The sequence below is a fragment of the Telopea speciosissima genome, chromosome 10, assembly GCF_018873765.1.
Source record: "Telopea speciosissima isolate NSW1024214 ecotype Mountain lineage chromosome 10, Tspe_v1, whole genome shotgun sequence".
In the NCBI taxonomy this organism is placed as follows: Eukaryota; Viridiplantae; Streptophyta; class Magnoliopsida; order Proteales; family Proteaceae; genus Telopea; species Telopea speciosissima.
In genome coordinates, this window is record NC_057925.1 from 27412151 (window position 1) to 27434466 (window position 22316).

General features: G+C 40.9%; 1 protein-coding gene across 1 annotated transcript in view; it reads left to right on the forward strand.

The window, feature by feature from the left end:
* LOC122643457 (telomerase reverse transcriptase-like) overlaps positions 1 to 14875 on the forward strand; it is a 51939-nt gene extending 37064 nt beyond the window's left edge. Inside the window, exon 6 of the mRNA XM_043837076.1 lies at positions 13663 to 14875. Within this exon, the coding sequence (XP_043693011.1) occupies positions 13663 to 14875 (1213 nt within the window). The remainder of the gene's footprint in view (positions 1 to 13662) is intronic.
* The last annotated feature ends 7441 nt before the right edge of the window (positions 14876 to 22316 follow it).

Below are 22316 nucleotides of genomic sequence, written 5' to 3' on the forward strand. Positions count from 1 at the left end.
GCACGAGGCCCAAAATGATCAAAAAGGGATCTAGTGCCAAATATCAGTACGGCCCGTACGCACAATCATCGCAGGAGCAACCATCATCATGATCCTTAGTCACGGCCTTTGGCTCCTCAGTATCAATATCATCATAGCTCGAAGTCTGAACCTCGAGACCTATAAAGTAACCTTTACCATCTGCATCAAAGTCTAAAAGAGTGTGCATAAAGGGGGTTAGCTCCACTGAGCTAGTGAGGGGATGGGGAATGCACAAACATAGTTCACACATAGTCCATGATCCATGTAAATGTTAGTAGATTTTCCACCTAACACACAGTCTAAGTCAATGCTATAAGCTACTATAACAACTCAGGAATCACCATGGGTCACTTATGTTATCACCAGAATGAAACCTCAATTGTTACTAGGGGCCCGTTGAAGCCAGCAAAACCACCCAGAGGCAGACCCTGATGATCAGTTGTCATCCCTGACCTAACCTCTCTCCCCCATAGGCAACAAAGAGCCCTGATCACCCCACTTCTAAACCCCTCTTGGTAAGGGTCGTAGCTTAGGGGAAATAAAATCTTACCGTAGTTAAACTACATGCAAAATCCTTATCGTCTGGAGAGGTATTCCGGGTGCATCAACGTCCCATACCATCTAGCACCCGGGTACCAGCATGACACGGCGCATACATGCCAATATGACAAGCAATAGCAATTTATTCCGTGGGGTTCCGGTACCGGCACTCCCAACACCGTAACCCGACATAAGTAATGAAGTACAATTCATAACCAAAATCATATAATCCATCAATCAAGAATATAATGCAAGTATACAACATGCTTGAATGTAATTCACTATAATAATGGATATGCATAGAGATAGTCAAACCCTAACAATCACCCAAACCCACTTACTTGGCTAAACTCTAGTTGTTTGAAGGATTGTCGGCTCTCGACAGAACTCCAATACGCGTTGCTGGATAAGTTGTTAAATCCTAAAGTTAATTTAAATCATAACAGCCATTAATAAATTTTAAATGCATAAGGAGTCCAGGGGTATCCTTGGTTTAAAGTTCAAACCAAGGCCAGACTCAAATCAGAAGAAGACAGCAGCAGTGGTCGATCTAATCGACCAGTAGGAATCGACTAGTTGTGCTGGCAGTAGCAAAACTGAGGGGTTTTGTTGGATACTTGGATTTACATATGGTTTCACACCATTACGCTTCAAGTGATAGTTTGGAAGGTTCCCACATGATTTGGTCAGGTTTCACCCAAAAACTCTGTACTGGTTGATTGGATTGGTTGATCCATTCAACCTGAGTGAATCAACCTATTACCCAAAGGTAGTAACATGGCTAGATGGTCATGGGTTCCTTGTTATTTTACACAAATAACCTTCTAGAAGTGTCTCAGGCCATAGGGTTGATTAGGTTCAGACCTGGCTCAAAGTTCTAGCAGTGGTTGATCCAATTGACCAGTGGGAATCTACCTGTTACTATTCAGCCCAAGGATTTTGTACGGTTTCAGTGTTTTGGCTTGATTCCACTAATCCAAAGCTGGGATTTATGATCAGGAAGTACAGGCATGCTATATTTAAGTTAAATTTCATAGTTAAGTAGAAAAATCTAACATGCATGGAGGTCTTGGGGTCATGGCTCATAGAGGTGGCTATGCATGGCTGTCAGAGAGTTTCTCACATGAGAGATTACAGAATCCAAACATGAAAGGGCTTAACTTACTCCCTAACAGTTCTGGTTTATGTATTTGGTCATGGACTCAACATGCAATAAGGGAAAACAAGTCTTATTTCATGGAACTACAACCCAAGCTTACTATATGGCATGGTTGATGGCCATTCTTAGGCTGGAATAGCCGAATGGGTAATTGCAGAAATCTAAGCACAGGATAGATCATACGAAAGGTCTAGAAAGGTAGATTTCGACATGCATATGATGATCTTAGACACCGTTTGACGACGTTACTAGTGTTTCTGTGCTGTTTCTGACCTAAAACGTATTTTGGTGTTACGGTTACCCGAATAACGTTACTGGCTTCCTGAAAGGTGTGTGATAAACCTATTCCAGAAACGTATCCAGAACACTATTAATACTGAAAGGTGTTTGATAAAACCTGTTTCTGTAACAGTTTTGTATTGATTAATATAAATTACAAAATTGCCATTTTTACTAAAATACATATAAAGTCATGGATGGAGGATTTTGAGCCCCACCAAATCATGATCTAAGACCATCCATAATGGACAGAACAGAACCAAGCAAGTAGAAAATGAATAGAAGAAGCATCCCCTTAAACGCTGCAACAACCTCTTGGCAATTGGAAAAAAATCATTCCACTGAGTTTTTGGTGGTAAATTGCAGGTAAGCAGCAGGGTTGGGGTGAATGCAAGGAGCCGCCATAGGAGGACAAGAGAGTAAGGGAGGGGGAGAGGGCGCTGGAGCTGGAGGGAGGGGTGGAACTATGATTAATGGTAATCATGGTTACTTAAGTAATTACTATTGTTAGTGGACTGATTAGTAGGTAGTGGAATATTAGAGGTTGTAGTTTCCTATTAGGCCAAATGTATTGGTAGTGGACTGCCACCATGTGCATGGAAAAGGTGGTGGTGGCAAGTGAGTTGAACATCAACATGAGTATGAAATAAGTGGAGATTGAGGTGGCAGCTTGTGGTTTAAGATGTAATGAAGTGGAAGCACTTGGTTCAGCCACCTAACATAAGTAGTGAGATGTCAAGAGAGTTGAGTATTAATGGTAAGAAGGGTTTGACCATGATAATCATAATCAAAATACACTCAACATTAGTTTGATGTATGGGTTTAAAAAATTGATTAGAATATAACAAGGTATAAGATTAACTAATTAGTGTTTACTAAGATGGGATAAATGGTTTAATTTGGTTAATGGGTTAATCCATTCAGCAAAACAGAACTGAAGTTGGGGGGAAAAAAGAACAAGAAAAAGAGGAAGAAAAGAAGAAGAAGAAGAGAATAAGGCTGGGAATTGGATGTTCAGAGATGAAATGCTATGCTGGAATTGCAAGAAAGCGAAAATGATTGCTGATTTATGAACTAGAGATGTGCAGTGGAAGGAAGAAAAGCTGGGGAGAACTGATTTGGGAGGACTTGGATTTCCAGGTATGATTCTGAGTTCGTCAATTAATTAATTAAGTTAGAAGCATAGTTGTCAAGGTGTCGCCTAGGCGTCTAGGCAGTCTTGTTGGGGCCTAGGCAACAACCGCCTTATTGTAGGGCGCCTTGCATTGGGTTTTATTGGTATTGAACACGGTATTGACCCTTATTTATGCCAAGTATCATTTAAGTAAATGTTTTTTACTTAAGATATTATTCATAAATAAGCAAATACCCCCTATTTGATTCCAATAAAAATAGTTAAAAAATAAAATTCCTAAAGGATAAAAAGTCAACCCCCAGTTCAAGAACAAAAACTGGATTTTCGGCGATAGGTGAAAATTTCAACTTTCAAATGCTGAGGTTTTTTTCAAATCTAAATTTTTATAAATCTTAATATGGTAAAACATTGCTAAGAACCAAAAATGCGGTAAAATATTCATTTGTTTTGATATATAAAACAATATTTTCATTCAGAGCGATTTTGACAGCATTCGTGCAAACCAAATAAGGTTTGACCGGAACATAACTTCTTCAATATAAATCAGATTTAAGAAATTTTGGATTTGTTGGAAAGCTGGTTTTGTGCTCTAACTAATGCAAAAAGTCTCATGTAAAACTAAATTCATTTGACTAGTTAAACCTCTTAGAGAACAAGAACATCTCTCTAAATCGAGAGCAATTTAATTACTTATAGATAAGATAATATTTTTTCTAAGAAAAGTATAAATCAAATGTGAGACTTGTATAAACCAAGTGTATGTTTTGATTGTTTCAAACTTCCAATAGCTTGTAATGTAGTCCTAGATAGGTAGGAGACCTATTAGGAGCCAGACAACAGGATCAATAGCAAAAGGGGTTGCTGGTTCGAATGGACAGCTCTAGGTTTTAGGCTAATTCTAGGGTTTAGGATGGGAATTTGGGAATGGGTCTTATATGACTTTAATATGCAGGTCTAGGGGGTTATTATGGGATAAAAATAATTGGATTTGGGAAGGTTTTAAAATTCTGCAATTCTGGACAGAATTGAGTTGCAGGTTTTAGGTTTAATGGAATGGAGGAATGGAGGGGTTGTAGAGGAGACTAAGGGCTAGGTTTAAGGCCGAGTGTGGGGAATGATGTGGGGAATGTAGGCTGGAAGTAGGGTTTGGAATTGATGGGCAGATCTGAAGTTATGAGGGAGTCCTAGTGGAGATAGGATTGCAGGTTTAATGGAGAATTAGGGTTTGATGGATGGAGGGGACTGTGGATTAGGTCTAAGGGAAGATGAAGGATGATAGAAGAAGGTTTAAAATAAGAAAATAGGTTCAAACTCACTGTATTGCAGGACAATGGCAGCAGCTTGATGATTTGAAAGAAACCTCCCGATCTTCACGATGCAAGGAGTCGCAGGAGTCCACCCACCCTATCCACCTTGAGATCCACAAGGATATACACTCACAAAAAGCAGCAGCAATGGCAGCAAGCATAAAGCTAATTTTTATTAATCAAATTCGTATCTAATGCTGGCCTCCCTTACAAACTTATATAGAAGACTCAAAAATAGACTTAGACACTAAAAAGGAATGGCCTAACCCTATCCTTAACCTGTTCGGTAACTTAAACTAACTAGGAAACTAAAATACTAAAAGAAATAGACTCCAAACATAGCTGGACTTATAGAGTCCTAATCCAGCCCAACTTACATCACATGACCACTTAACCAAGTCACATGATCACTTAAATTGAACCAATTAGATGCAACCAATTTGAACCGGTTCAATTAAAAAACATAAAAATAAACTAAGTATTGGGCTAATCCCGTATGCAACCTATATACCCATATTTTAGGCCCATAAAAGTGGCCTATTACATTAGAAACCCATGGGATCGAAAGCCCAACATGTATGTAACCCAATCCTAGACTTATTCCCAATGAAACAAGCCCTATTTGGTGATGAATCTGCATCAGCTTGCTTCTTCAATTCTGTTGTCTACTTGTCTTCTAGTTCTTTGCTGATTTTTGATGACTTGATGTGGCTTAATGTTGATTTATGATGACTTGAGGTGACTTAATGTTGATTTTTGATGATTTGAGGAGGCTTAATGTTGATTTTTAATGAAATAAGGTATATATTGTAGCATACTAAAATATTGTAGCACACTAAATAATTTTAGAAAAGGGGGGTAATAAAAAATAACACTTGAGGGTGCCTTGGTCGCCTAGGCGACACCTTGGCGGGCGCCTTGTCTCCTAGGTGCCTCTCCACCGCCTCGGGTCGCCTTGCCGCCTTGACAACTATGGTTAGAAGTTTTAGAAGCAAGAGATTTGGGACATTACTTCGAAGGAAATTGCAGAGGATTAGAAAGAGATTTGGGACAAGGTAAGTGGCTATTTTTTTAATTTGTTCGATTAGATTTGGTACATTCAAATGATGTTTAATGATGGGTTTAGATGGTATAACTAGAGTATTTCAAGTGTCGTTAAGTGGGTGAAAAGCCTTGTCAAAGGTGTTAAGAAGAGGTTGGTCAAAACCCCATTCAAAACACCCATTCTAGCTGTGTTACTCTTGATTGGCAGACTGACATTTGTTCAGTCCAGACAGTGTATCTCCCTCATTTCTGCTCCAAAGGAATTGATTCTCATAGGGGAAGAATTCTGCTCGCGAGCAGAGTATTTTCCCAGGTACAAGTTGACCGACAGCATCAGCTGGTAGACCCAAGTCTATTTTTATGGCTATTTGACTGGGTTTTTCAGAGTTTAAGCTATTGAGTTTGGATTATGTGATTAAATGAAATTAAACGAACATTTTAGGAGTGCTATTTTGATGTGTTATTGATTTAAGAAGTGATGAAAACAAGTGGACACTAAAGGTGAGGGTTCATGACTATGTATTTGCTGTATTGCATGAAGGATATGTGAATGAATAGTGCTTATTTTGTATAAAATGAAATAAATTTACAAGTATCTATTGAATTGAATGATGGTAATGATTGAGTGTGGATAATGATGCAAACATGTATTGGTGACATGGTGTATATATGTATTGCTGAACTGCCAAGTATTAAATGTATGTTGGTATTGTAGGTATGGTATGAACTGCTTTATGAACGTCATGTGATACGCAATATTATATAATGAATGGAAATGAGAAAGTTATGAAAAATGAAAGGAAAGGGAAAAAGAATGTTAAGTAATTAAGACAGCAGAACCCTTTGGGACTGTCATCCTTTTCCAATAAGGGAATAGGTACCGGATGAGGGAAGATGTACTACGCAATACATTACACGGGTGATTTACTAGAGCATGGTCCTCCCCAGTATTTTGGTTATTGGAACAAGGGCATCGATCACAGAGATATATATATGAGCAAGAGCCTCTGGTTTCTGTCATTTTAATTTTATATTTTTTTTCACGTTTTAGGGATGCGCATGTTTGCTCTGGTGGTGCACGATTAGGGTTTTTTCCTCACACGTGGTTTTTGGCCATGGCGGCTCCTCCTAGGGAGGATTGCCCGCCTGATCCCCCTCGCCCTGGGGCTGTTCATGGTGGGGCTGCGTCTTTTGCATCCGTGGTGACTCAATCTATGGCCATGCCACCTGTCGCTATGGAGATTAAAAGACCTTCTTTCTTTGGAACACCTGAAGTGTTTTTCACCTCGGAGGAACTGGAACTCTCAGAGCAGGCTTTTGCGACTGCGTTGGTTGCCAAATGCAGCTACGGGAAGCCCTCTCTGTTTTGGATCAAGGAATCTCCCCAAAAATCGCTGCACCTGCAAGGCGATGTGGTGGTTTCGACGCTTGACCCTCGGCACATGCTTCTGCGTTTCAATGTTCATGCTGATTTCGTGGAGGTTTGGATGAAGGAACAAATGCACATCCAGGGCTTCCTGTTCCGTTTTATGAAATGGACCTCAGACTTCACTTCGGGCTGGGAATCTCCTTTGGCTCCGGTGTGGATTTCTTTGCCGGGTCTCGCGGTTAACCTCTATCAGGGGAATTTCTTGGTGTTGATTACTGGAACAATTGGCAAAGTCCTGAAGGTGGATGGTGCTACGGCGAACTGCACTCGCACAATGGCGGCGCGTGTTTGGGTGGAGGTGGACCTGCGTGCCTCGCTGCCGAAGAAGATTTGGATTTGCTGTGGTGCGACTGGCTTTCATCAGCCTGTGACTTACGAGAGGTTTTCTCCCTGTTGCGAATCATGCTCAAAGATTGGTCACTCGAAGGAGGTTCGTAGAAAGGTGCAACGAAGGGTGCCTGCCGGCAATCGAAGGGAATCAGCTGTTGTGGGTGATACCATTGTCTCTAATGGCGATGGAGCTGCAGCAGCAGATGTTGTGCGAGAGGACAGAACCGGTGATGGGGTAGTTTATTCTTCACGGCGAGGGTACATCGCATGGTGGTGCTGGAGGAGACAGAGTGTCACATGGCCAGGGACTTGCAATGGTTTCGCCTTGGAAAAGTGGTCGCTGGAGGTCGGTGGTGAGGCAGGTGGATGACAACTCTTTACTGGTTGTGGATGAGGGGCAGTGTGGTGTTGCCGCTACTGGTGCTTTGCTCCCAGTGGACCAGGCAGTGGGCGCTTGCATAGGGGTAGAGACGACAGCGTCGGGTTGCCCTGTTGATGGAGCAGGGGGTGATGTCGCTACTTTCGCCGTGAAGGAGGGGGAGATTCTTGACGTTTCTGCTGGGCTGGCTGAAGCCGATAATGATAGAGTTAATGGGTGTAGGGAAGAGCAACTAAGGGCAGTCTTAGTGTCGCGGCGTGGATCTGTGAAGCCTGTTGGCAGGGGATTGGCAAATGCTCGCTCGCTCTCTGTTGATGGCCATCTTCTCCTTATTTTGACGGAAGGACAACGTCTGCTGGCGCGAAGGATGATTGGCATCTGCCGGATAAGGCAGCCATGGAGCTAAGCCGCGAGGCTTTGTTAGACAGTTTTAAGGCATTCAATACCACTCTCGGTGGAAGGATCCGTAGAACCTTTGAGAGGTTGGAAGCTGGGCACAAGGCAGCAGCGCCTACTGGTTGACGATTTAGGAAAAGGTTGCCCCCTCGAACTGCTTTCCTTAGCGTAAACCAGGTGTATAGGAGGAAGAAAATATTAAAGGCGAAGCATAGTTGATAGGCTATGGAGGGGTCCCAGCGGCGAATCACAAGATCTATGTAATCGGCGGTTGGCTCCTTGAACCTTAATTAATGAGCTGCATTTTTTGGAATCCCAGGCGGATTGGGAACAAGCCTACCAGCAGGCGTCTGAGAACACTTGTAAGCTTACATAAAGTGGATGTTGTTGCAGTGTCTGAACCTAAAATGCAGGTTTCTAAGGTGCGTTTGATCATGCGCAGGATTGGCATGGACATGATGCATATTTCGGACAGGTTATGGGTCTTTTGGAAGGCGTCGTGGCAAGTTCAAGTTGTAGTGGGGCACTGTCAGTTTGTTACTCTGGAATGCCAGGGTGCTGGTGCTGGTCCTTTCCTCATGACTTTTGTCCATGGCCTTTACACGGTGGTGGAGAGGAGAGAAATGTGGGAGAGACTTGAGGCGTTCTCTCATTCTGTCACTTTGCCTTGATCGGTGGGGGGAGATTTCAACGTTGTGGTTTCACCATTGGAAAAGACGGGTGGTAGACCAGCCTGTTCTCTGTCCTTGGAGGAGTTTGGGTGCTTTTTGAGCAGGGCTGGCCTTATTGATACAGGATACGCTGGCAACATTTTTACTTGGTCAAACAACCAGTCAGGTGTGGGCAGAGTGATGGCCAAGCTGGATCGGTTCTTGGTAAATACTGCTTGGGTGGGTACTTTTCCCAGGTACTTGGACAACCATTTTAACTAAACATGCTCAGATCATACGCCTATTGGTTTCACCTTTTCATTTGCTACCTGTTGAGTATGTCTTATATTCCAGGGATCCAAGTGTGCTGCAGATCTGACCCGACATGACATATTTTGTGGCGCGACCCGAAGGGAGAAAAGGTTGAGATTTAGTTCGTGACGCGGAGGGTTGGGCCGATATATAAGGCGTAGCCCTCGAGAAATTTTTTTGTAGCCGTATATATAAGGCAATTTTTTCTCTCATTCTAGGGTTAGACGAAAACTTGTATCTTCATTTAGTTTAGTGAAAAGTTTGCCGCTGCTCTTCCCGTGGACGTAGGTTTTTCGCCAAACCGAACCACGTAAATCTTGTGTGTTTGCGATTGTCTTGCTTGTTATTTTTCTTCGATCCCATATTTGGCCATCTTGTGCGATTCAGCTTTCACAGTACCCATCATACTTTTTCAGCCTTCAAATTCCAGCAAATGTGGCTACGACACCCTGATTTTCTAGACTTTGTGAAGGGCCATTGGGACAAGCCGGTGGTTGGCTCTCTTTGTTCTGGTCATGAAGCTTAAGGGCCTTCGCAATACTCTTCGCAGTTGGAATAAAATAGTCTTTGGCAACATTAATCAAAAGGTTAGGGACGCAGAGGCTTCGGTTAGCAGAGTGGAGGTGGAGTTTGACCAACAGGCTGATGGCATCTACAAGGACAATCTTGAGGAGTCTAGGAAAGCCCTACAGGAGGTAAAAAACCAGGGTCACTTGGCTGAAAGAAGGGGATCGTAACACTAAATTTTTTCATTCCATGGTCAAGGTTGGAAGAAGGTAGGTCGTGTTCAGAAAATTAAAGGGGAAAATGGTGATTGGATTGATGACCCAAATGGGGTGTAAGCTGAGGTTGTGCACCATTTCTCAGGCATCTTTACTTCTCAGGGCTGCTTGGTGGATGAGGAGCTCCTTTCCGTGATCCCACGATTGGTAATGGAAGAGGATAATGCTTTTCTTCTCTTGACACCGTCTATGGAGGAGGTAAAAGGGGCTGTTTTCTCTTTGTCCTGTGACAGTGTGCTGGGTCCAGATGATTTCTCCAGACATTTTTTTACTTCCTGCTTGGATGTGGTTTGCAATGATGTTCTGGCAGCGGTCAAGGATTTCTTCAAAGGTGGTATCCTTCCGAGGAGTTTCACCTCCACCAACTTAGTGCTAATCCCTATAAAGGACAACTCTGAGGTAATGGTTGACTTGAGGCCTATCAGTCTTTGTAATTTCTCGTATAAGATCATTGATAAGATCATTACAGCAAGGTTGGCAGGGGTTTTTCCTCACCTAGTGGCAGAGGAACAAGGTGCTTTTGTCTAGGTCCGGTGCATCCATGATAATATTTCTATTGTTCAAGAGGTGACTCAAGACCTGAACAGGAAGACTAAGGGTGGCAATGTTATCCTTAAGTTGGGTATGGCCAAGGCCTATGACCGATTGGAATGGAAGTTCCTATGGATGGTCCTTTTTCAGTTTGGCTTCAGTAACTCCTGATCAGTCTGATCAAGAAGACGGTTGAGAACTGCTGGTTTTCTATTGTTCTGGGGGGCAGCCAGTCAGGCTTCTTCAAGTCATCTAGGGGAGTGATGCAGGGGGATCCCTTATCACCTACTTTGTTTATCCTAGCAGAGGATGTCCTTAGCAGGGGTATTAAGGAGTTGTTTGTTGCTGGGCATGCTTCTTACTTCAAGCTACCGAGAGGTTGTCCCGGGATCTCTCACTGTCTCTTTGCAGATGATACTATTATTTTCTCAAGGGGCTTCAAAAGCTCGCTCAAGCAAATCATGGGTTTTCTTCGCAGGTATGAAGGCTTTTCTGGACAGCTTGTCAATAGACAGAAGAGTTCCTTTGTGCTAGGAGACAAGGTGTCGCCTGCTAGAGCCAGGATGGTTGGGGAAGTCACAGGGTTCCTAAGGAAGGCCCTTCCAATTACTTATTTGGGAGCTCCGCTTCACTCTGGAAGACTGAAAATCTGTTTCTTTGATGATCTGATAGAGAAAATAAGAAACAAGGTTGCGGGTTGGAAGGGAAGACTTTTATCTGTTGGGGGACGGGTCACTCTGTTAAAACATGTCCTCTCATCCATCCCGATCCATGTTCTTGCCACCTTGGATCCACCCAAGCAAGTTTCTCGGAGAATTTATAGTATTTTTGCTGATTTCCTTTGGTGAAGCTCTGAGTGGGGCAACCGTAAGCACTGGGTTTGTTGGCAAAAGGTCTGTAGGGCCGCTGGAAGAAGGTGGTCTGGGGGTTAGGCTTCTGGAGGATGTTGGCCTCTCACTCAGGCTTAAGGGGATTTGGAGGGTTCTCTCTGAACAATCTCTTTGGAGTGCCTTCTTCAGGGCTAAGTTCTTCAAGAATCTTCACGTGGTTTTAGCTGGTTCGCCTGGTGTTGGCTCTAAGTCTTGGCGGAATGCCTTGGTGTTTAAGAGCCTATTGCTGGACAACTCTCGGTTGTTGCTTGGCATTGGTAATATTCTCTTCTGGCTGGACAACTGGTCTGGGGCTGGCCCTTTATTGGATGCGGTGGACAATAGCCTCTTGATTGACTTGGAGGTTCGCCTTAAGGATGCGGTTGAAGAGGATGGCTCCTTGAAGGAGGGGCTAATGGACCACATTGATTCTGCTACGATCAGAAACAGCATTACTTTAGGTAACTTTGCCTTTAGTGATAGGGAGGTTTGGACCCCTGCAAGTGATGTTTGCTTCACTACTAAAGCTGCTTAGAACGAGGTGAGGAGTGTGTCGCCTATTGTTCCCTATGCCGAGTGGCTCTGGAACTCTACCCTCCCAGTGAAAGTTGGTTTTTTTACAGGGATCTGCCAGAGATTGTTTGATTCTGCAGTGCTTTGGTCTTTTGGCTCCGATACCCAAGCTGAAATGTCCCCTCCCTGTCTATTGGTGTCCCCCCTTTGCCTCTGTTAAACTTAATGTGGACGGGGCTTGTCGAGGTAACCCTGGGCTTGGGGGGGTGGGGAGGAGGGATCATTAGAGATCCGAATGGGGGGTGGTGTTGGCAGCATTCTCTAACTGCTATGGGCTCTGCACCAACTCCATTGCTGAACTGAGAGCTCTTAGGGATGGGTTATCCTTGTGCCAGGAACTCGGCTTTGCTGACGTGGTGGTTAACTCTGACTCTGCCTCCATTGCGTAACCTGTGGAAGGTGTAACTCTGACTCTGCCTCTGCTGCGTCCTCAAGGGCTTCGGTGTCTTTCGCGTACCGGGAGAGTAATAGGGCTGCTGACTGGTTTGCTAATTTGGCATGTGACTCTGGATCTTCATCCACTTCCCAGCCTGCTAACCTGCTGTTGGGGTCTCTGAAAGGGATTCTTAAGGAGGACCCGGTAGGTCTCCCGATCCTTAGAAAGTAGTACAATTGTGTATACTTTCCTATGTATGAGTTTAGTGGGGTTGAGAGGATCTGAGAGATTAGTTTTTCTGGTTGGGGTAAGGTGGAATTTCCCCCCCTTGTATTCTTTATTCATTTTGATTCTTAATAAAAGCTCAGGGGCTGAACCGGGTCCTAGATAAGGTTCGGGATATATATATATACGGGTGATTTACTAATGCATAGTCATGTATCTAGGGGAATCATCGATCACATTCACATCGTTCCTCCCCAATGCTTCAGTGACTGGATTAAGGAATAGAATAAACGATTGTGGGTAGCCGGCAGAACCTCAGATTATTGTGTCCAGTGGCAGGATACTAAGATGACCTTATTTAGGTTTGCTTCCAGAAATGATGTTTAAAACTGTTAAAATTTATTTGTAACTCTATATGTATGATCTTGTACTTAGCATGATTCACCTCACTGGGCTTTTAGCTCACCCCATTTATATGTTAATTTTACAAATGATGAGGCTGGAGGATATGTATGTACAGACATTAGGGGTTGTGAGTGCCCTACTGCCCTGGGTGCTCGAACCTTAAGGATAGGACTTGAGAGGCCTAACAGAACTTTTCACTTATACTTTTTGTGTAGATACTCATGTATAGGATGTTAAGAAGGAACAAAAATGTAATATCTTTTGGATACAGAATGTAGATATCTTGCCAACAGTCTTATTTTTTGACTTCATACATTCAATGAAACTCTCGTGTTTACTCTTTAATTAAGACTTCCGCTGTGAATGTATGTTATAAGAGAGTTGTGTTATGATGGATTGTCATTTGATCGCCAGCCGTGAGGGCAATGCCTTTTACCCTGACCGGGCTTGGGGTTGTCACATCAATCTATTGCCAGCCCCCTTCATTTATATCAAGAAGTCAATCATAACTGCACTAGGAAACATAATTACAAGAGGAAAGATTAATCTAATGATGCTAGAAGACTCTGCTTAGATAAGAACTAAATAACAAAAAACTATCACATGGTAGAGAGGTCTATGGACCTCCAACCGATACACAATTACACACTCAACAGTTAACATTAGTAGTAAGATATTATGGACAACACTCTTTGTGAAATATTTTAAATATATTCTTGCATTGTGCAACTTCAACTCCTTAATTATGTTGCTTGAAATATTATTCATGACAAACAAAACGAGTCCCATTTTGTTTACTAACGTGTAAAATATAACCTAGCCTGAATACCGTTTCCATTATTTTTTCTTTCTCATGATATTTTGCTTCTTTTCACTCATTCCTGTTTCCTTATATATAATTGTTGGTTATGATGGACCAGGTATCACTCACTTTTTGGCTTGCTTAAAACCCTCATTTGCAATGCCCGTTCCTGCAATTACTTGAGGTTCTTGGATAATCACTGTCCAGCTCCATGTCTAGATCAAAGTACAAATGGAAATGTTGGACCATTTGAGGTTAGCAAGTTGCAAACAAATTTACTTGATAAAAGACGTATGCGGTTTAAGCCAAAATGCAGTCTTTTGGAGGAACCTGATTGCCATGTCAATAGACAGCAAGAGAACCATCTTAATAAAACTCCAGATGTCTTTGACTATCAAGTTGAGATAAATGGACACTACTGTCAGAAACATCAAGTTGTCTCTTTTTTATGGTCTACTTGTAGGAATATAGTTCCTCCAGATTTGCTTGGAGCTCCTTCTAATTGGAGAGCATTAAGGAGAAACATTTCAAAGTTTGTTAGCTTACGAAGGTTTGAAAATTTCTGTTTAAGGCAATGTATGCATGGATTGAAAACGTCCAGTTTCCCATTTCTATCAAATAAGAAGTTTTTGTGCTTCTATAGTAATGATGTCGTAAAAGATGAGTCACGAAGAGGTGCAAACATTTGTAAGGGAAGCAACAGATTAAGTGATGCCAAAGGTATTCTGAAAAATAAGGTTTTTGAAAGCTGGATATATTGGTTCTTTAATTGTCTAGTCATGCCTATAATATCTGCCAATTTCTATGTTACTGAAAGTGAGCAGGGGAAACAAGAAGTTTTTTATTATCGGAAGCCAATTTGGGAGAAAGTGACCCATGCAGCCATTGCTTTATTGGAAAAACAAAGCTACCATTTGTTGGACAATACTTCTTTAAGAAATATATTAAGTAAAAGGGCATTTGGTTTTTCAAAAGTTAGATTTTGTCCAAAAGAACACGGAGTGAGGGTCCTATCAAATCTAAAGGCACCATCAAAGGTACCTCTACAAGGTTATTTGCATGAACAATCTCATGGAATGCAGAATAAAGTGGATATTCATTCAAAGCTGGTGAAGTTTGTTTGTTTCAAGTCTGTGAATTATGCGCTTCGTGATTTACATGTCATTCTACAAGGAATAAAAATGAAATGTCCAGAGAAGTTGGGTTCATCAGTATTTGACTATACTGGAGTCTACAGAAAGCTTTGTCCATTTCTTATTGGTTTGAAAAATGGATCGGCCATTAAGCACTGCTTGGAGAGATCTCGATTGTTGAACCTTCCCAGGGTGTAGGTGCGATCGGATTCAAGCTGTGCGATTGGAATTGTTGGTGGAGGGTATGAGGTCCCTTGGTACTGTAGATCACTCCTAGAGGAGGTCCACCAGCTTCATGATGGGTTCCATGGCTGTTCCTTTGTACACCATTTTAGGGAGATCAACAGATGCGCAGATCACCTAGCTAGTTTAATCAATGTAAACCAGGTTATCCACCTGGATGCTACCAACCTGCCCACGAATCTCGCTAGCCTAGTGGGCGATGATGTTAGTGGGAAGGCTTTTTTAAGACTCTAACTCTCTTCTTATTACTTTAATAATATTATCACAGCTCCTTCTACCCAAAAAAAAAAAAAAAAAAAAAAAAAACATACATAGTTATAAAAAACTAAGGACAAATTTGTTTTGATTTTTATAATTGGGTTTCGGGTTGTTATCAGTTTGGTATCAGGGTAGATCGGTTTGGCTTCGGTCTGGGTTTTGAGCCGGTTTTAGTCGGTTTTCAATGTGGTTCGGTTCAGTTTCAGGGTCATAATACCGCAATCCGAAACATGTCTAATAAGACATCGATGTGGCTCGGTCCGGGCAATTTCGATTCGGGCCGGTTTACACGTTTTGGTCTCAATTTTTGACACCCCTAAGCCAACCCAGTGTCCGTGCCGGTTCATTCGGGAGTTGAGGTTTTGTGATTAGCCCAAAACAATAAAACTGAGTCAAATCAGACCGAACTAGTACGAAAATGTATTGGCCAAATCGGTATAAATAAGTAGAATAAAATCTTATTAGTTCGGACTGGTTTGGTTCACGGGTTTGGTGCTTTGGTGTCGTCAATTTTGACCCCCACAGGCGCTTATATAATGTAATTTTTAATCAGCTAGCATTATATTAAGGTTTATTTTATATTTTACGCACATAATATACTTATCGAAGCGCCTGTAGCTCTAAATTTATCAGCGAGATGAATTAGGCCTTGGTATTGTGGGTTCTACTCCCACCAGGTGCAAATATTTGTGTTTATTTATTTTTCTCGTAAAATAATCTTTTATTTAAGATGATAAATAACGAATAAAGTAATATGAAAGCTCTTATAGCTCAATTGATCATGATTATCAATTAGGCCTTCGTACTGTGTGTTTGACTCCCACTAGGTGCATTATTTTACTCTTTTTTTCTTTGTTTTTTATAAACTCATCTATTTAGTAATTTTTGCAAGAAATAAGCAAAGAAATAAATAATAAACCCCAAAAATTAAAATATGGTTTATTTTCTCTAAAATCCTAGTCGAAATATAAATATTTTCTTTTGTCTTTTTTTTTATTTAAAAAAAAAAGAGAATTGTTTTATTCAATTTTAATCCTATTGGTGAGCGGTGTGTAATCGAATCAAACCAAATCGTATTAGTCGATCTAGACAGGGTCTAGGGTTAGGCCTTTGGTTTTGTGCTTCTTGAACCGGTAAAACTATATCGAATCAACTCGATCCGGTACGATGTGTATTGGCCAACCTAGGTGTGTTGATTGGTCGGTGCGGGTCGAGCCGGTATAGGTGTGGGAATGGTGAATCCGAAACCAACACAATAAGGAAAGTTCGGTTTCGGCTCGTTTCTATCCGGGTTCGGGTTGTATCGCTTTCTCGTATCGATTTGTAATCGGGGTCGATTTTGGCCCGTTTGGGATCGGTTTACCTAGGGGTGTCAACTGAACTGGGTAAACCGGTCCGAAACGTTGTCTTATTGGCTAGGTTTTCGAAATGCGGTATTACAACCTCGAAACCAAACTGATCCATACCGGATGCCGAAAAAACCCAAAATCGGCTAAAAAACCCGGACCAAAACCGAAACCTAATCGATATACCCAGTTAAGGAATCGATAAAAAACCGCAACCCATTGAAAAATCAAATTATTTTACTCTTTTTTTCTTTGTTTTTTATAAACTCATCTATTTAGTAATTTTTGCAAGAAATAAGCAAAGAAATAAATAATAAACCCCAAAAATTAAAATATGGTTTATTTTCTCTAAAATCCTAGTCAGAAATATAAATATTTTCTTTTGTCTTTTTTTTTTTATTTAAAAAAAAAAAGAGAATTGTTTTATTCAATTTTAATCCTATTGGCTGGAGCAGGTGTGTAATCGAATCAAACCAAATCGTATTAGTCAGATCTAGACAGGGTCTAGGGTTAGGCCTTTGGTTTTGTGCTTCTTGAACCGGTAAAACTATATCGAATCAACTCGATCCGGTACGATGTGTATTGGCCAACCTAGGTGTGTTGATTGGTCGGTACGGGTCGAGCCGGTATAGGTGTGGGAATGGTGAATCCGAAACCAACACAATAAGGAAAGTTCGGTTTCGGCTCGTTTCTATCTGGGTTCGGGTTGTATCGCTTTCTCGTATCGATTTGTAATCGGGGTCGATTTTGGCCCGTTTGGGATCGGTTTACCTAGGGGTGTCAACTGAACTGGGTAAACCGGTCCGAAACGTTGTCTTATTGGCTAGGTTTTCGAAATGCGGTATTACAACCTCGAAACCAAACTGATCCATACCGGATGCCGAAAAAACCCAAAATCGGCTAAAAAACCCGGACCAAAACCGAAACCTAATCGATATACCCAGTTAAGGAATCGATAAAAAACCGCAACCCATTGAAAAATCAAATTGTTTTTTATAGTTTTAGTATAAATATGTATGTTAAACCGAAGTCGACCCCGATAACAAACCGTTACAAGAACCTGAAATCGAAATTTCCATATTGGTTTAGGATTCACCATTCCCATGCCGAAACCGACTCAACCGGCCCGAACCGCTCGATTGATACCCCTAGATTTAACATACATAGTTATAAAAAACTAAGGACAAATTTGTTTTGATTTTTATAATTGGGTTTCGGGTTGTTATCAGTTTGGTATCGGGGTAGATCGGATTGGCTTCGGTCCGGGTTCTGAGCCGGTTTCAGTCGGTTTTCGATGTGGTTCGGTTATGTTTCGAGGTCATAATACCACAATCCGAAACATGTCTAATAAGACATCGATGTGGCTCAGTCTGGGCAATTTCGATCCGGGCCGGTTTACACGGTTTGGTCTCAATTTTGTACACCCCTAAGCTAACCCAATGTAAACGGGGCAAACCAAAGCTTATTAGTCCGTGCCGGTTCGTTCGGGAGTTGAGGTTTTGTGATTAGCCCAAAACGGTAAAACCGAATTAAATCAGACCGAACCGGTACGAAAATGTATTGGCCAAATCGGTATAAATAAGTAGAACAAAATATTATTAGTTCGGACCGGTTTGGTGCTTTGGTGACATCGTTAATTTTGACCCCAACAGGCGCTTATATACTGTAATTTTTAATCAGCTAAGCATTATATTAAAGTTTATTTTATATTTTTCACACATAATATATTTATCGAAGCGCCTGTAGCTCTAAATTTATCAGTGAGATGAATTAGGCTTTCGTATTGTGGGTTCAACTCCCACCAGGTGCAAATATTTGTGTTTATTTTTTTTTCCCCTAATATAATCTTTTATTTAAGGTAATAAATAACGAATAAACTAATATCAAAGCTCCAATAGCTCAATGGATCATGATTATGATTTAGACCTTGGTACTGTGGGTTCGACTCCCACCAGGTGCATTATTTTGCTCTTTTTTTCTTTGTTTTTTATAAACTCATCTATTTAGTAATTTTTGTAAGAAATACGCAAAGAAATAAAAAATAAACCCAAAAAATTAAAATATGGTTTATTTTCTCTAAAATCCTAGTCGGAAATGTAAATATTTTCTTTTGTCAAAAGAGAATTGCTTTATTAAATTTTAATCCTATTGGCTGGAGCAGGTGTGTAATCGAATCAAACCAAATCGTATTAGTCAGATCTAGACATGGTCTAGGGTTAGGCCTTGGGTTTTGTGCTTCTTGAACCGTTAAAACTATATCAAATCAACTCGATTCGGTACGATGTGTATTGGCCAACCTAGGTGTGTTGATTGGTCGGTACGGGTCGAACCGGTTTAGGTGTGGGAATGGTGAATCCGTAACCAACACAATAAGGAAAGTTCGGTTTCGGCTCGTTTCTATTTGGGTTCGGGTTGTATCGCTTTCTCGTATCGATTTATAATCGGGGTCAATTTTGGCCTGTTTGGGATCGGTTTACCTAGGGGTGTCAACCGAACTGGGTAAAACCGGTCTGAAACGTTGTCTTATTGGCTAGGTTTTTGAAATGCGGTATTACAACCTCGAAACCAAACTGATCCATACCGGATGCCGAAAAAACCCAAAATCGGCTAAAAAACCCGGACCAAAACCGAAACCTAATCGATATACCCAGTTAAGGAACCGATAAAAACCCGTAACCCATTGAAAAATCAAATTGTTTTTTTATAGTTTTAGTATAAATACGTATGTTAAACCGAAGTCGACCCCGATAACAAACCGTTACAAGAACCTGAAATCGAAATTTCCATATTGGTTTAGGATTCACCATTCCCATGCCGAAACCGACTCAACCGGCCCGAACCGCTCGATTGATACCCCTAGATTTAACATACATAGTTATAAAAAACTAAGGACAAATTTGTTTTGATTTTTATAAATGGGTTTCGGGTTGTTATTAGTTTGGTATCGGGGTAGATCGGATTGGCTTCGGTCCGGGTTCTGAGCCGGTTTCAGTCGGTTTTCGATGTGGTTCGGTTATGTTTTGAGGTCATAATACCACAATCCGAAACATGTCTAATAAGACATCGATGTGGCTCAGTCCGGGCAATTTTGATCCGGGCCGGTTTACACGGTTTGGTCTCAATTTTGTACACCCCTAAGCTAACCCAATGTAAACGGGGCAAACCAAAGCTTATTAGTCCGTGCCGGTTCGTTCGGGAGTTGAGGTTTTGTGATTAGCCCAAAACGGTAAAACCGAATTAAATCAGACCGAACCAGTACGAAAATGTATTGGCCAAATCGGTATAAATAAGTAGAACAAAATATTATTAGTTCGGACCGGTTTGGTTCACGGGTCTGGTGCTTTGGTGTCGTCGTTAATTTTGACCCCCACAGGCGCTTATATACTGTAATTTTTAATCAGCTAAGCATTATATTAAAGTTTATTTTATATTTTTCACACAATATATTTATCGAAGCGCCTATAGCTCTAAATTTATCAGTGAGATGAATTAGGCTTTCGTATTGTGGGTTCAACTCCCACCAGGTGCAAATATTTGTGTTTATTTTTTTTTTTCCATAATATAATCTTTTATTTAAGGTAATAAATAACAAATAAACTAATATGAAAGCTCCTATAGCTCAATTGATCATGATTATGATTTAGGCCTTGGTACTGTGGGTTTGACTCCCACCAGGTGCATTATTTTGCTCTTTTTTTCTTTGTTTTTTATAAACTCATCTATTTAGTAATTTTTGTAAGAAATACGCAAAGAAATAAAAAATAAACCCAAAAAATTAAAATAGGGTTTATTTTCTCTAAAATCCTAGTCGGAAATGTAAATATTTTCTTTTGTCTTTTTTTTTTTTTTTTTAAAAAGAAAAAAGAGAATTGCTTTATTCAATTTTAATCCTATTGGCTAGAGCAGGTGTGTAATCGAATCAAACCAAATCGTATTAGTCAGATCTAGACAGGGTCTAGGGTTAGGCCTTGGGTTTTGTGCTTCTTGAACCGTTAAAACTAAATCAAATCAACTCGATTCGGTACGATGTGTATTGGCCAACCTAGGTGTGTTGATTGGTCGGTACGGGTCGAACCGGTTTAGGTGTGGGAATGGTGAATCCGTAACCAACACAATAAGGAAAGTTCGGTTTCGGCTCGTTTCTATTTGGGTTCGGGTTGTATCGCTTTCTCGTATCGATTTGTAATCGGGGTCAGTTTTGGCCCGTTTGGGATTAGTTTACCTAGGGGTGTCAACCGAATCGGGTAAATCGGTCCGAACCGTTGTCTTATTGGCTAGGTTTTTGAAATGCGGTATTACAACCTCGAAACCAAACTGATCCATACCGGAAGCCAAAAAAACCCAAAACCGGCTTAAAAACCCGGACCGAAACCGAAACCTAATCGATCTACCCCGTTAAGAAACCGATAAAAACCCGTAACCCACTGAAAAATCAAATTGTTTTTTATAGTCTTTGTATAAATACGTATGTTAAACCGAAGTCGACCCCGATAACAAACCGTTACAAGAACCCGAAATCGAAATTTCCATATTGGTTTAGGATTCACCATTCCCATGCCAAAACCGACTCAACTGGCCCAAACCGCTCGATTGATACCCCTAGATTTAACATACATAGTTATAAAAAACTGAGGACAAATTTGTTTTGATTTTTATAAATGGGTTTCGGGTTGTTATGAGTTCGGTCCGGGTTTTGAGCCGGTTTCAGTCGGTTTTCGGTGTAGTTCGGTTCAGTTTTGGGGTCATAATACCGCAATCCGAAACATGCCTAATAAGACATCGATGTGGCTCGGTCGGGGCAATTTCGATTCGGGCCGGTTTACACCGTGTGGTCTCAATTTTTGACACCCCTAAGCCAACCCAGTGTAAACGGGGCAAACCAAAGCTTATTAGTCTGTGCCGGTTTGTTCGGGAGTTGAGGTTTTGTGATTAGCCCAAAACGGTAGAACCGAGTCAAATTAGACCGAACCAGAACGAAAATGTATCGGCCAAATCTGTATAAATAAGTAGAACAAAATATTATTAGTTTGGACCGGTTTGGTTCACGGGTTTGGTGCTTTGGTGTCGTCGTTAATTTTGACCCCCACAGGTTATATACTGTAATTTTTAATCAGCTAAGCATTATATTCAGGTTTATTTTATATTTTTCGCACATAATATATTTATCGAAGTGCCGTTAGCTCTAAATTCATCAACGAGATGAATTTGGCCTTGGTATTGTGAGTTCGACTCCCACCAGGTCCAAATATTTATGTTTATTCTTTTTTCCCGTAAAATAATCTTTTATTTAAGATGATAAATAACGAATAAATTAATATGAAAGCTCCTATAGCTCAATTGATTGTGTTTATCAATTAGGCCATGGTATTGTGGGTTCAACTCCCACTAGGTGCATTATTTTACTCTTTGTTTCCTTGTTTTGTAAATAAACTCATCTACTTAGTAATTTTTACAAGAAATAAGCAAAGAAATAAATAATAAACCCCAAAAATTAAAATATGGTTTATTTTCTCTAAAATCATAGTTAGAAAGTACAGTAGTAACTATCATATACAACTTCTAAATCAAAAGAAAATATATATATAGGGCGAGGTAACTTGAGCCACAAAAACAAGAAGAAAACTAAAGGCAGAAACGGGGAGAAACTCCTGTCAAAAACAAAAAGGAGTCCCCAAGATAAAACACAACAACAGCAACACCAGGTGCATTATTTTACTCTTTGTTTCCTTGTTTTGTAAATAAACTCATCTACTTAGTAATTTTTACAAGAAATAAGCAAAGAAATAAATAAT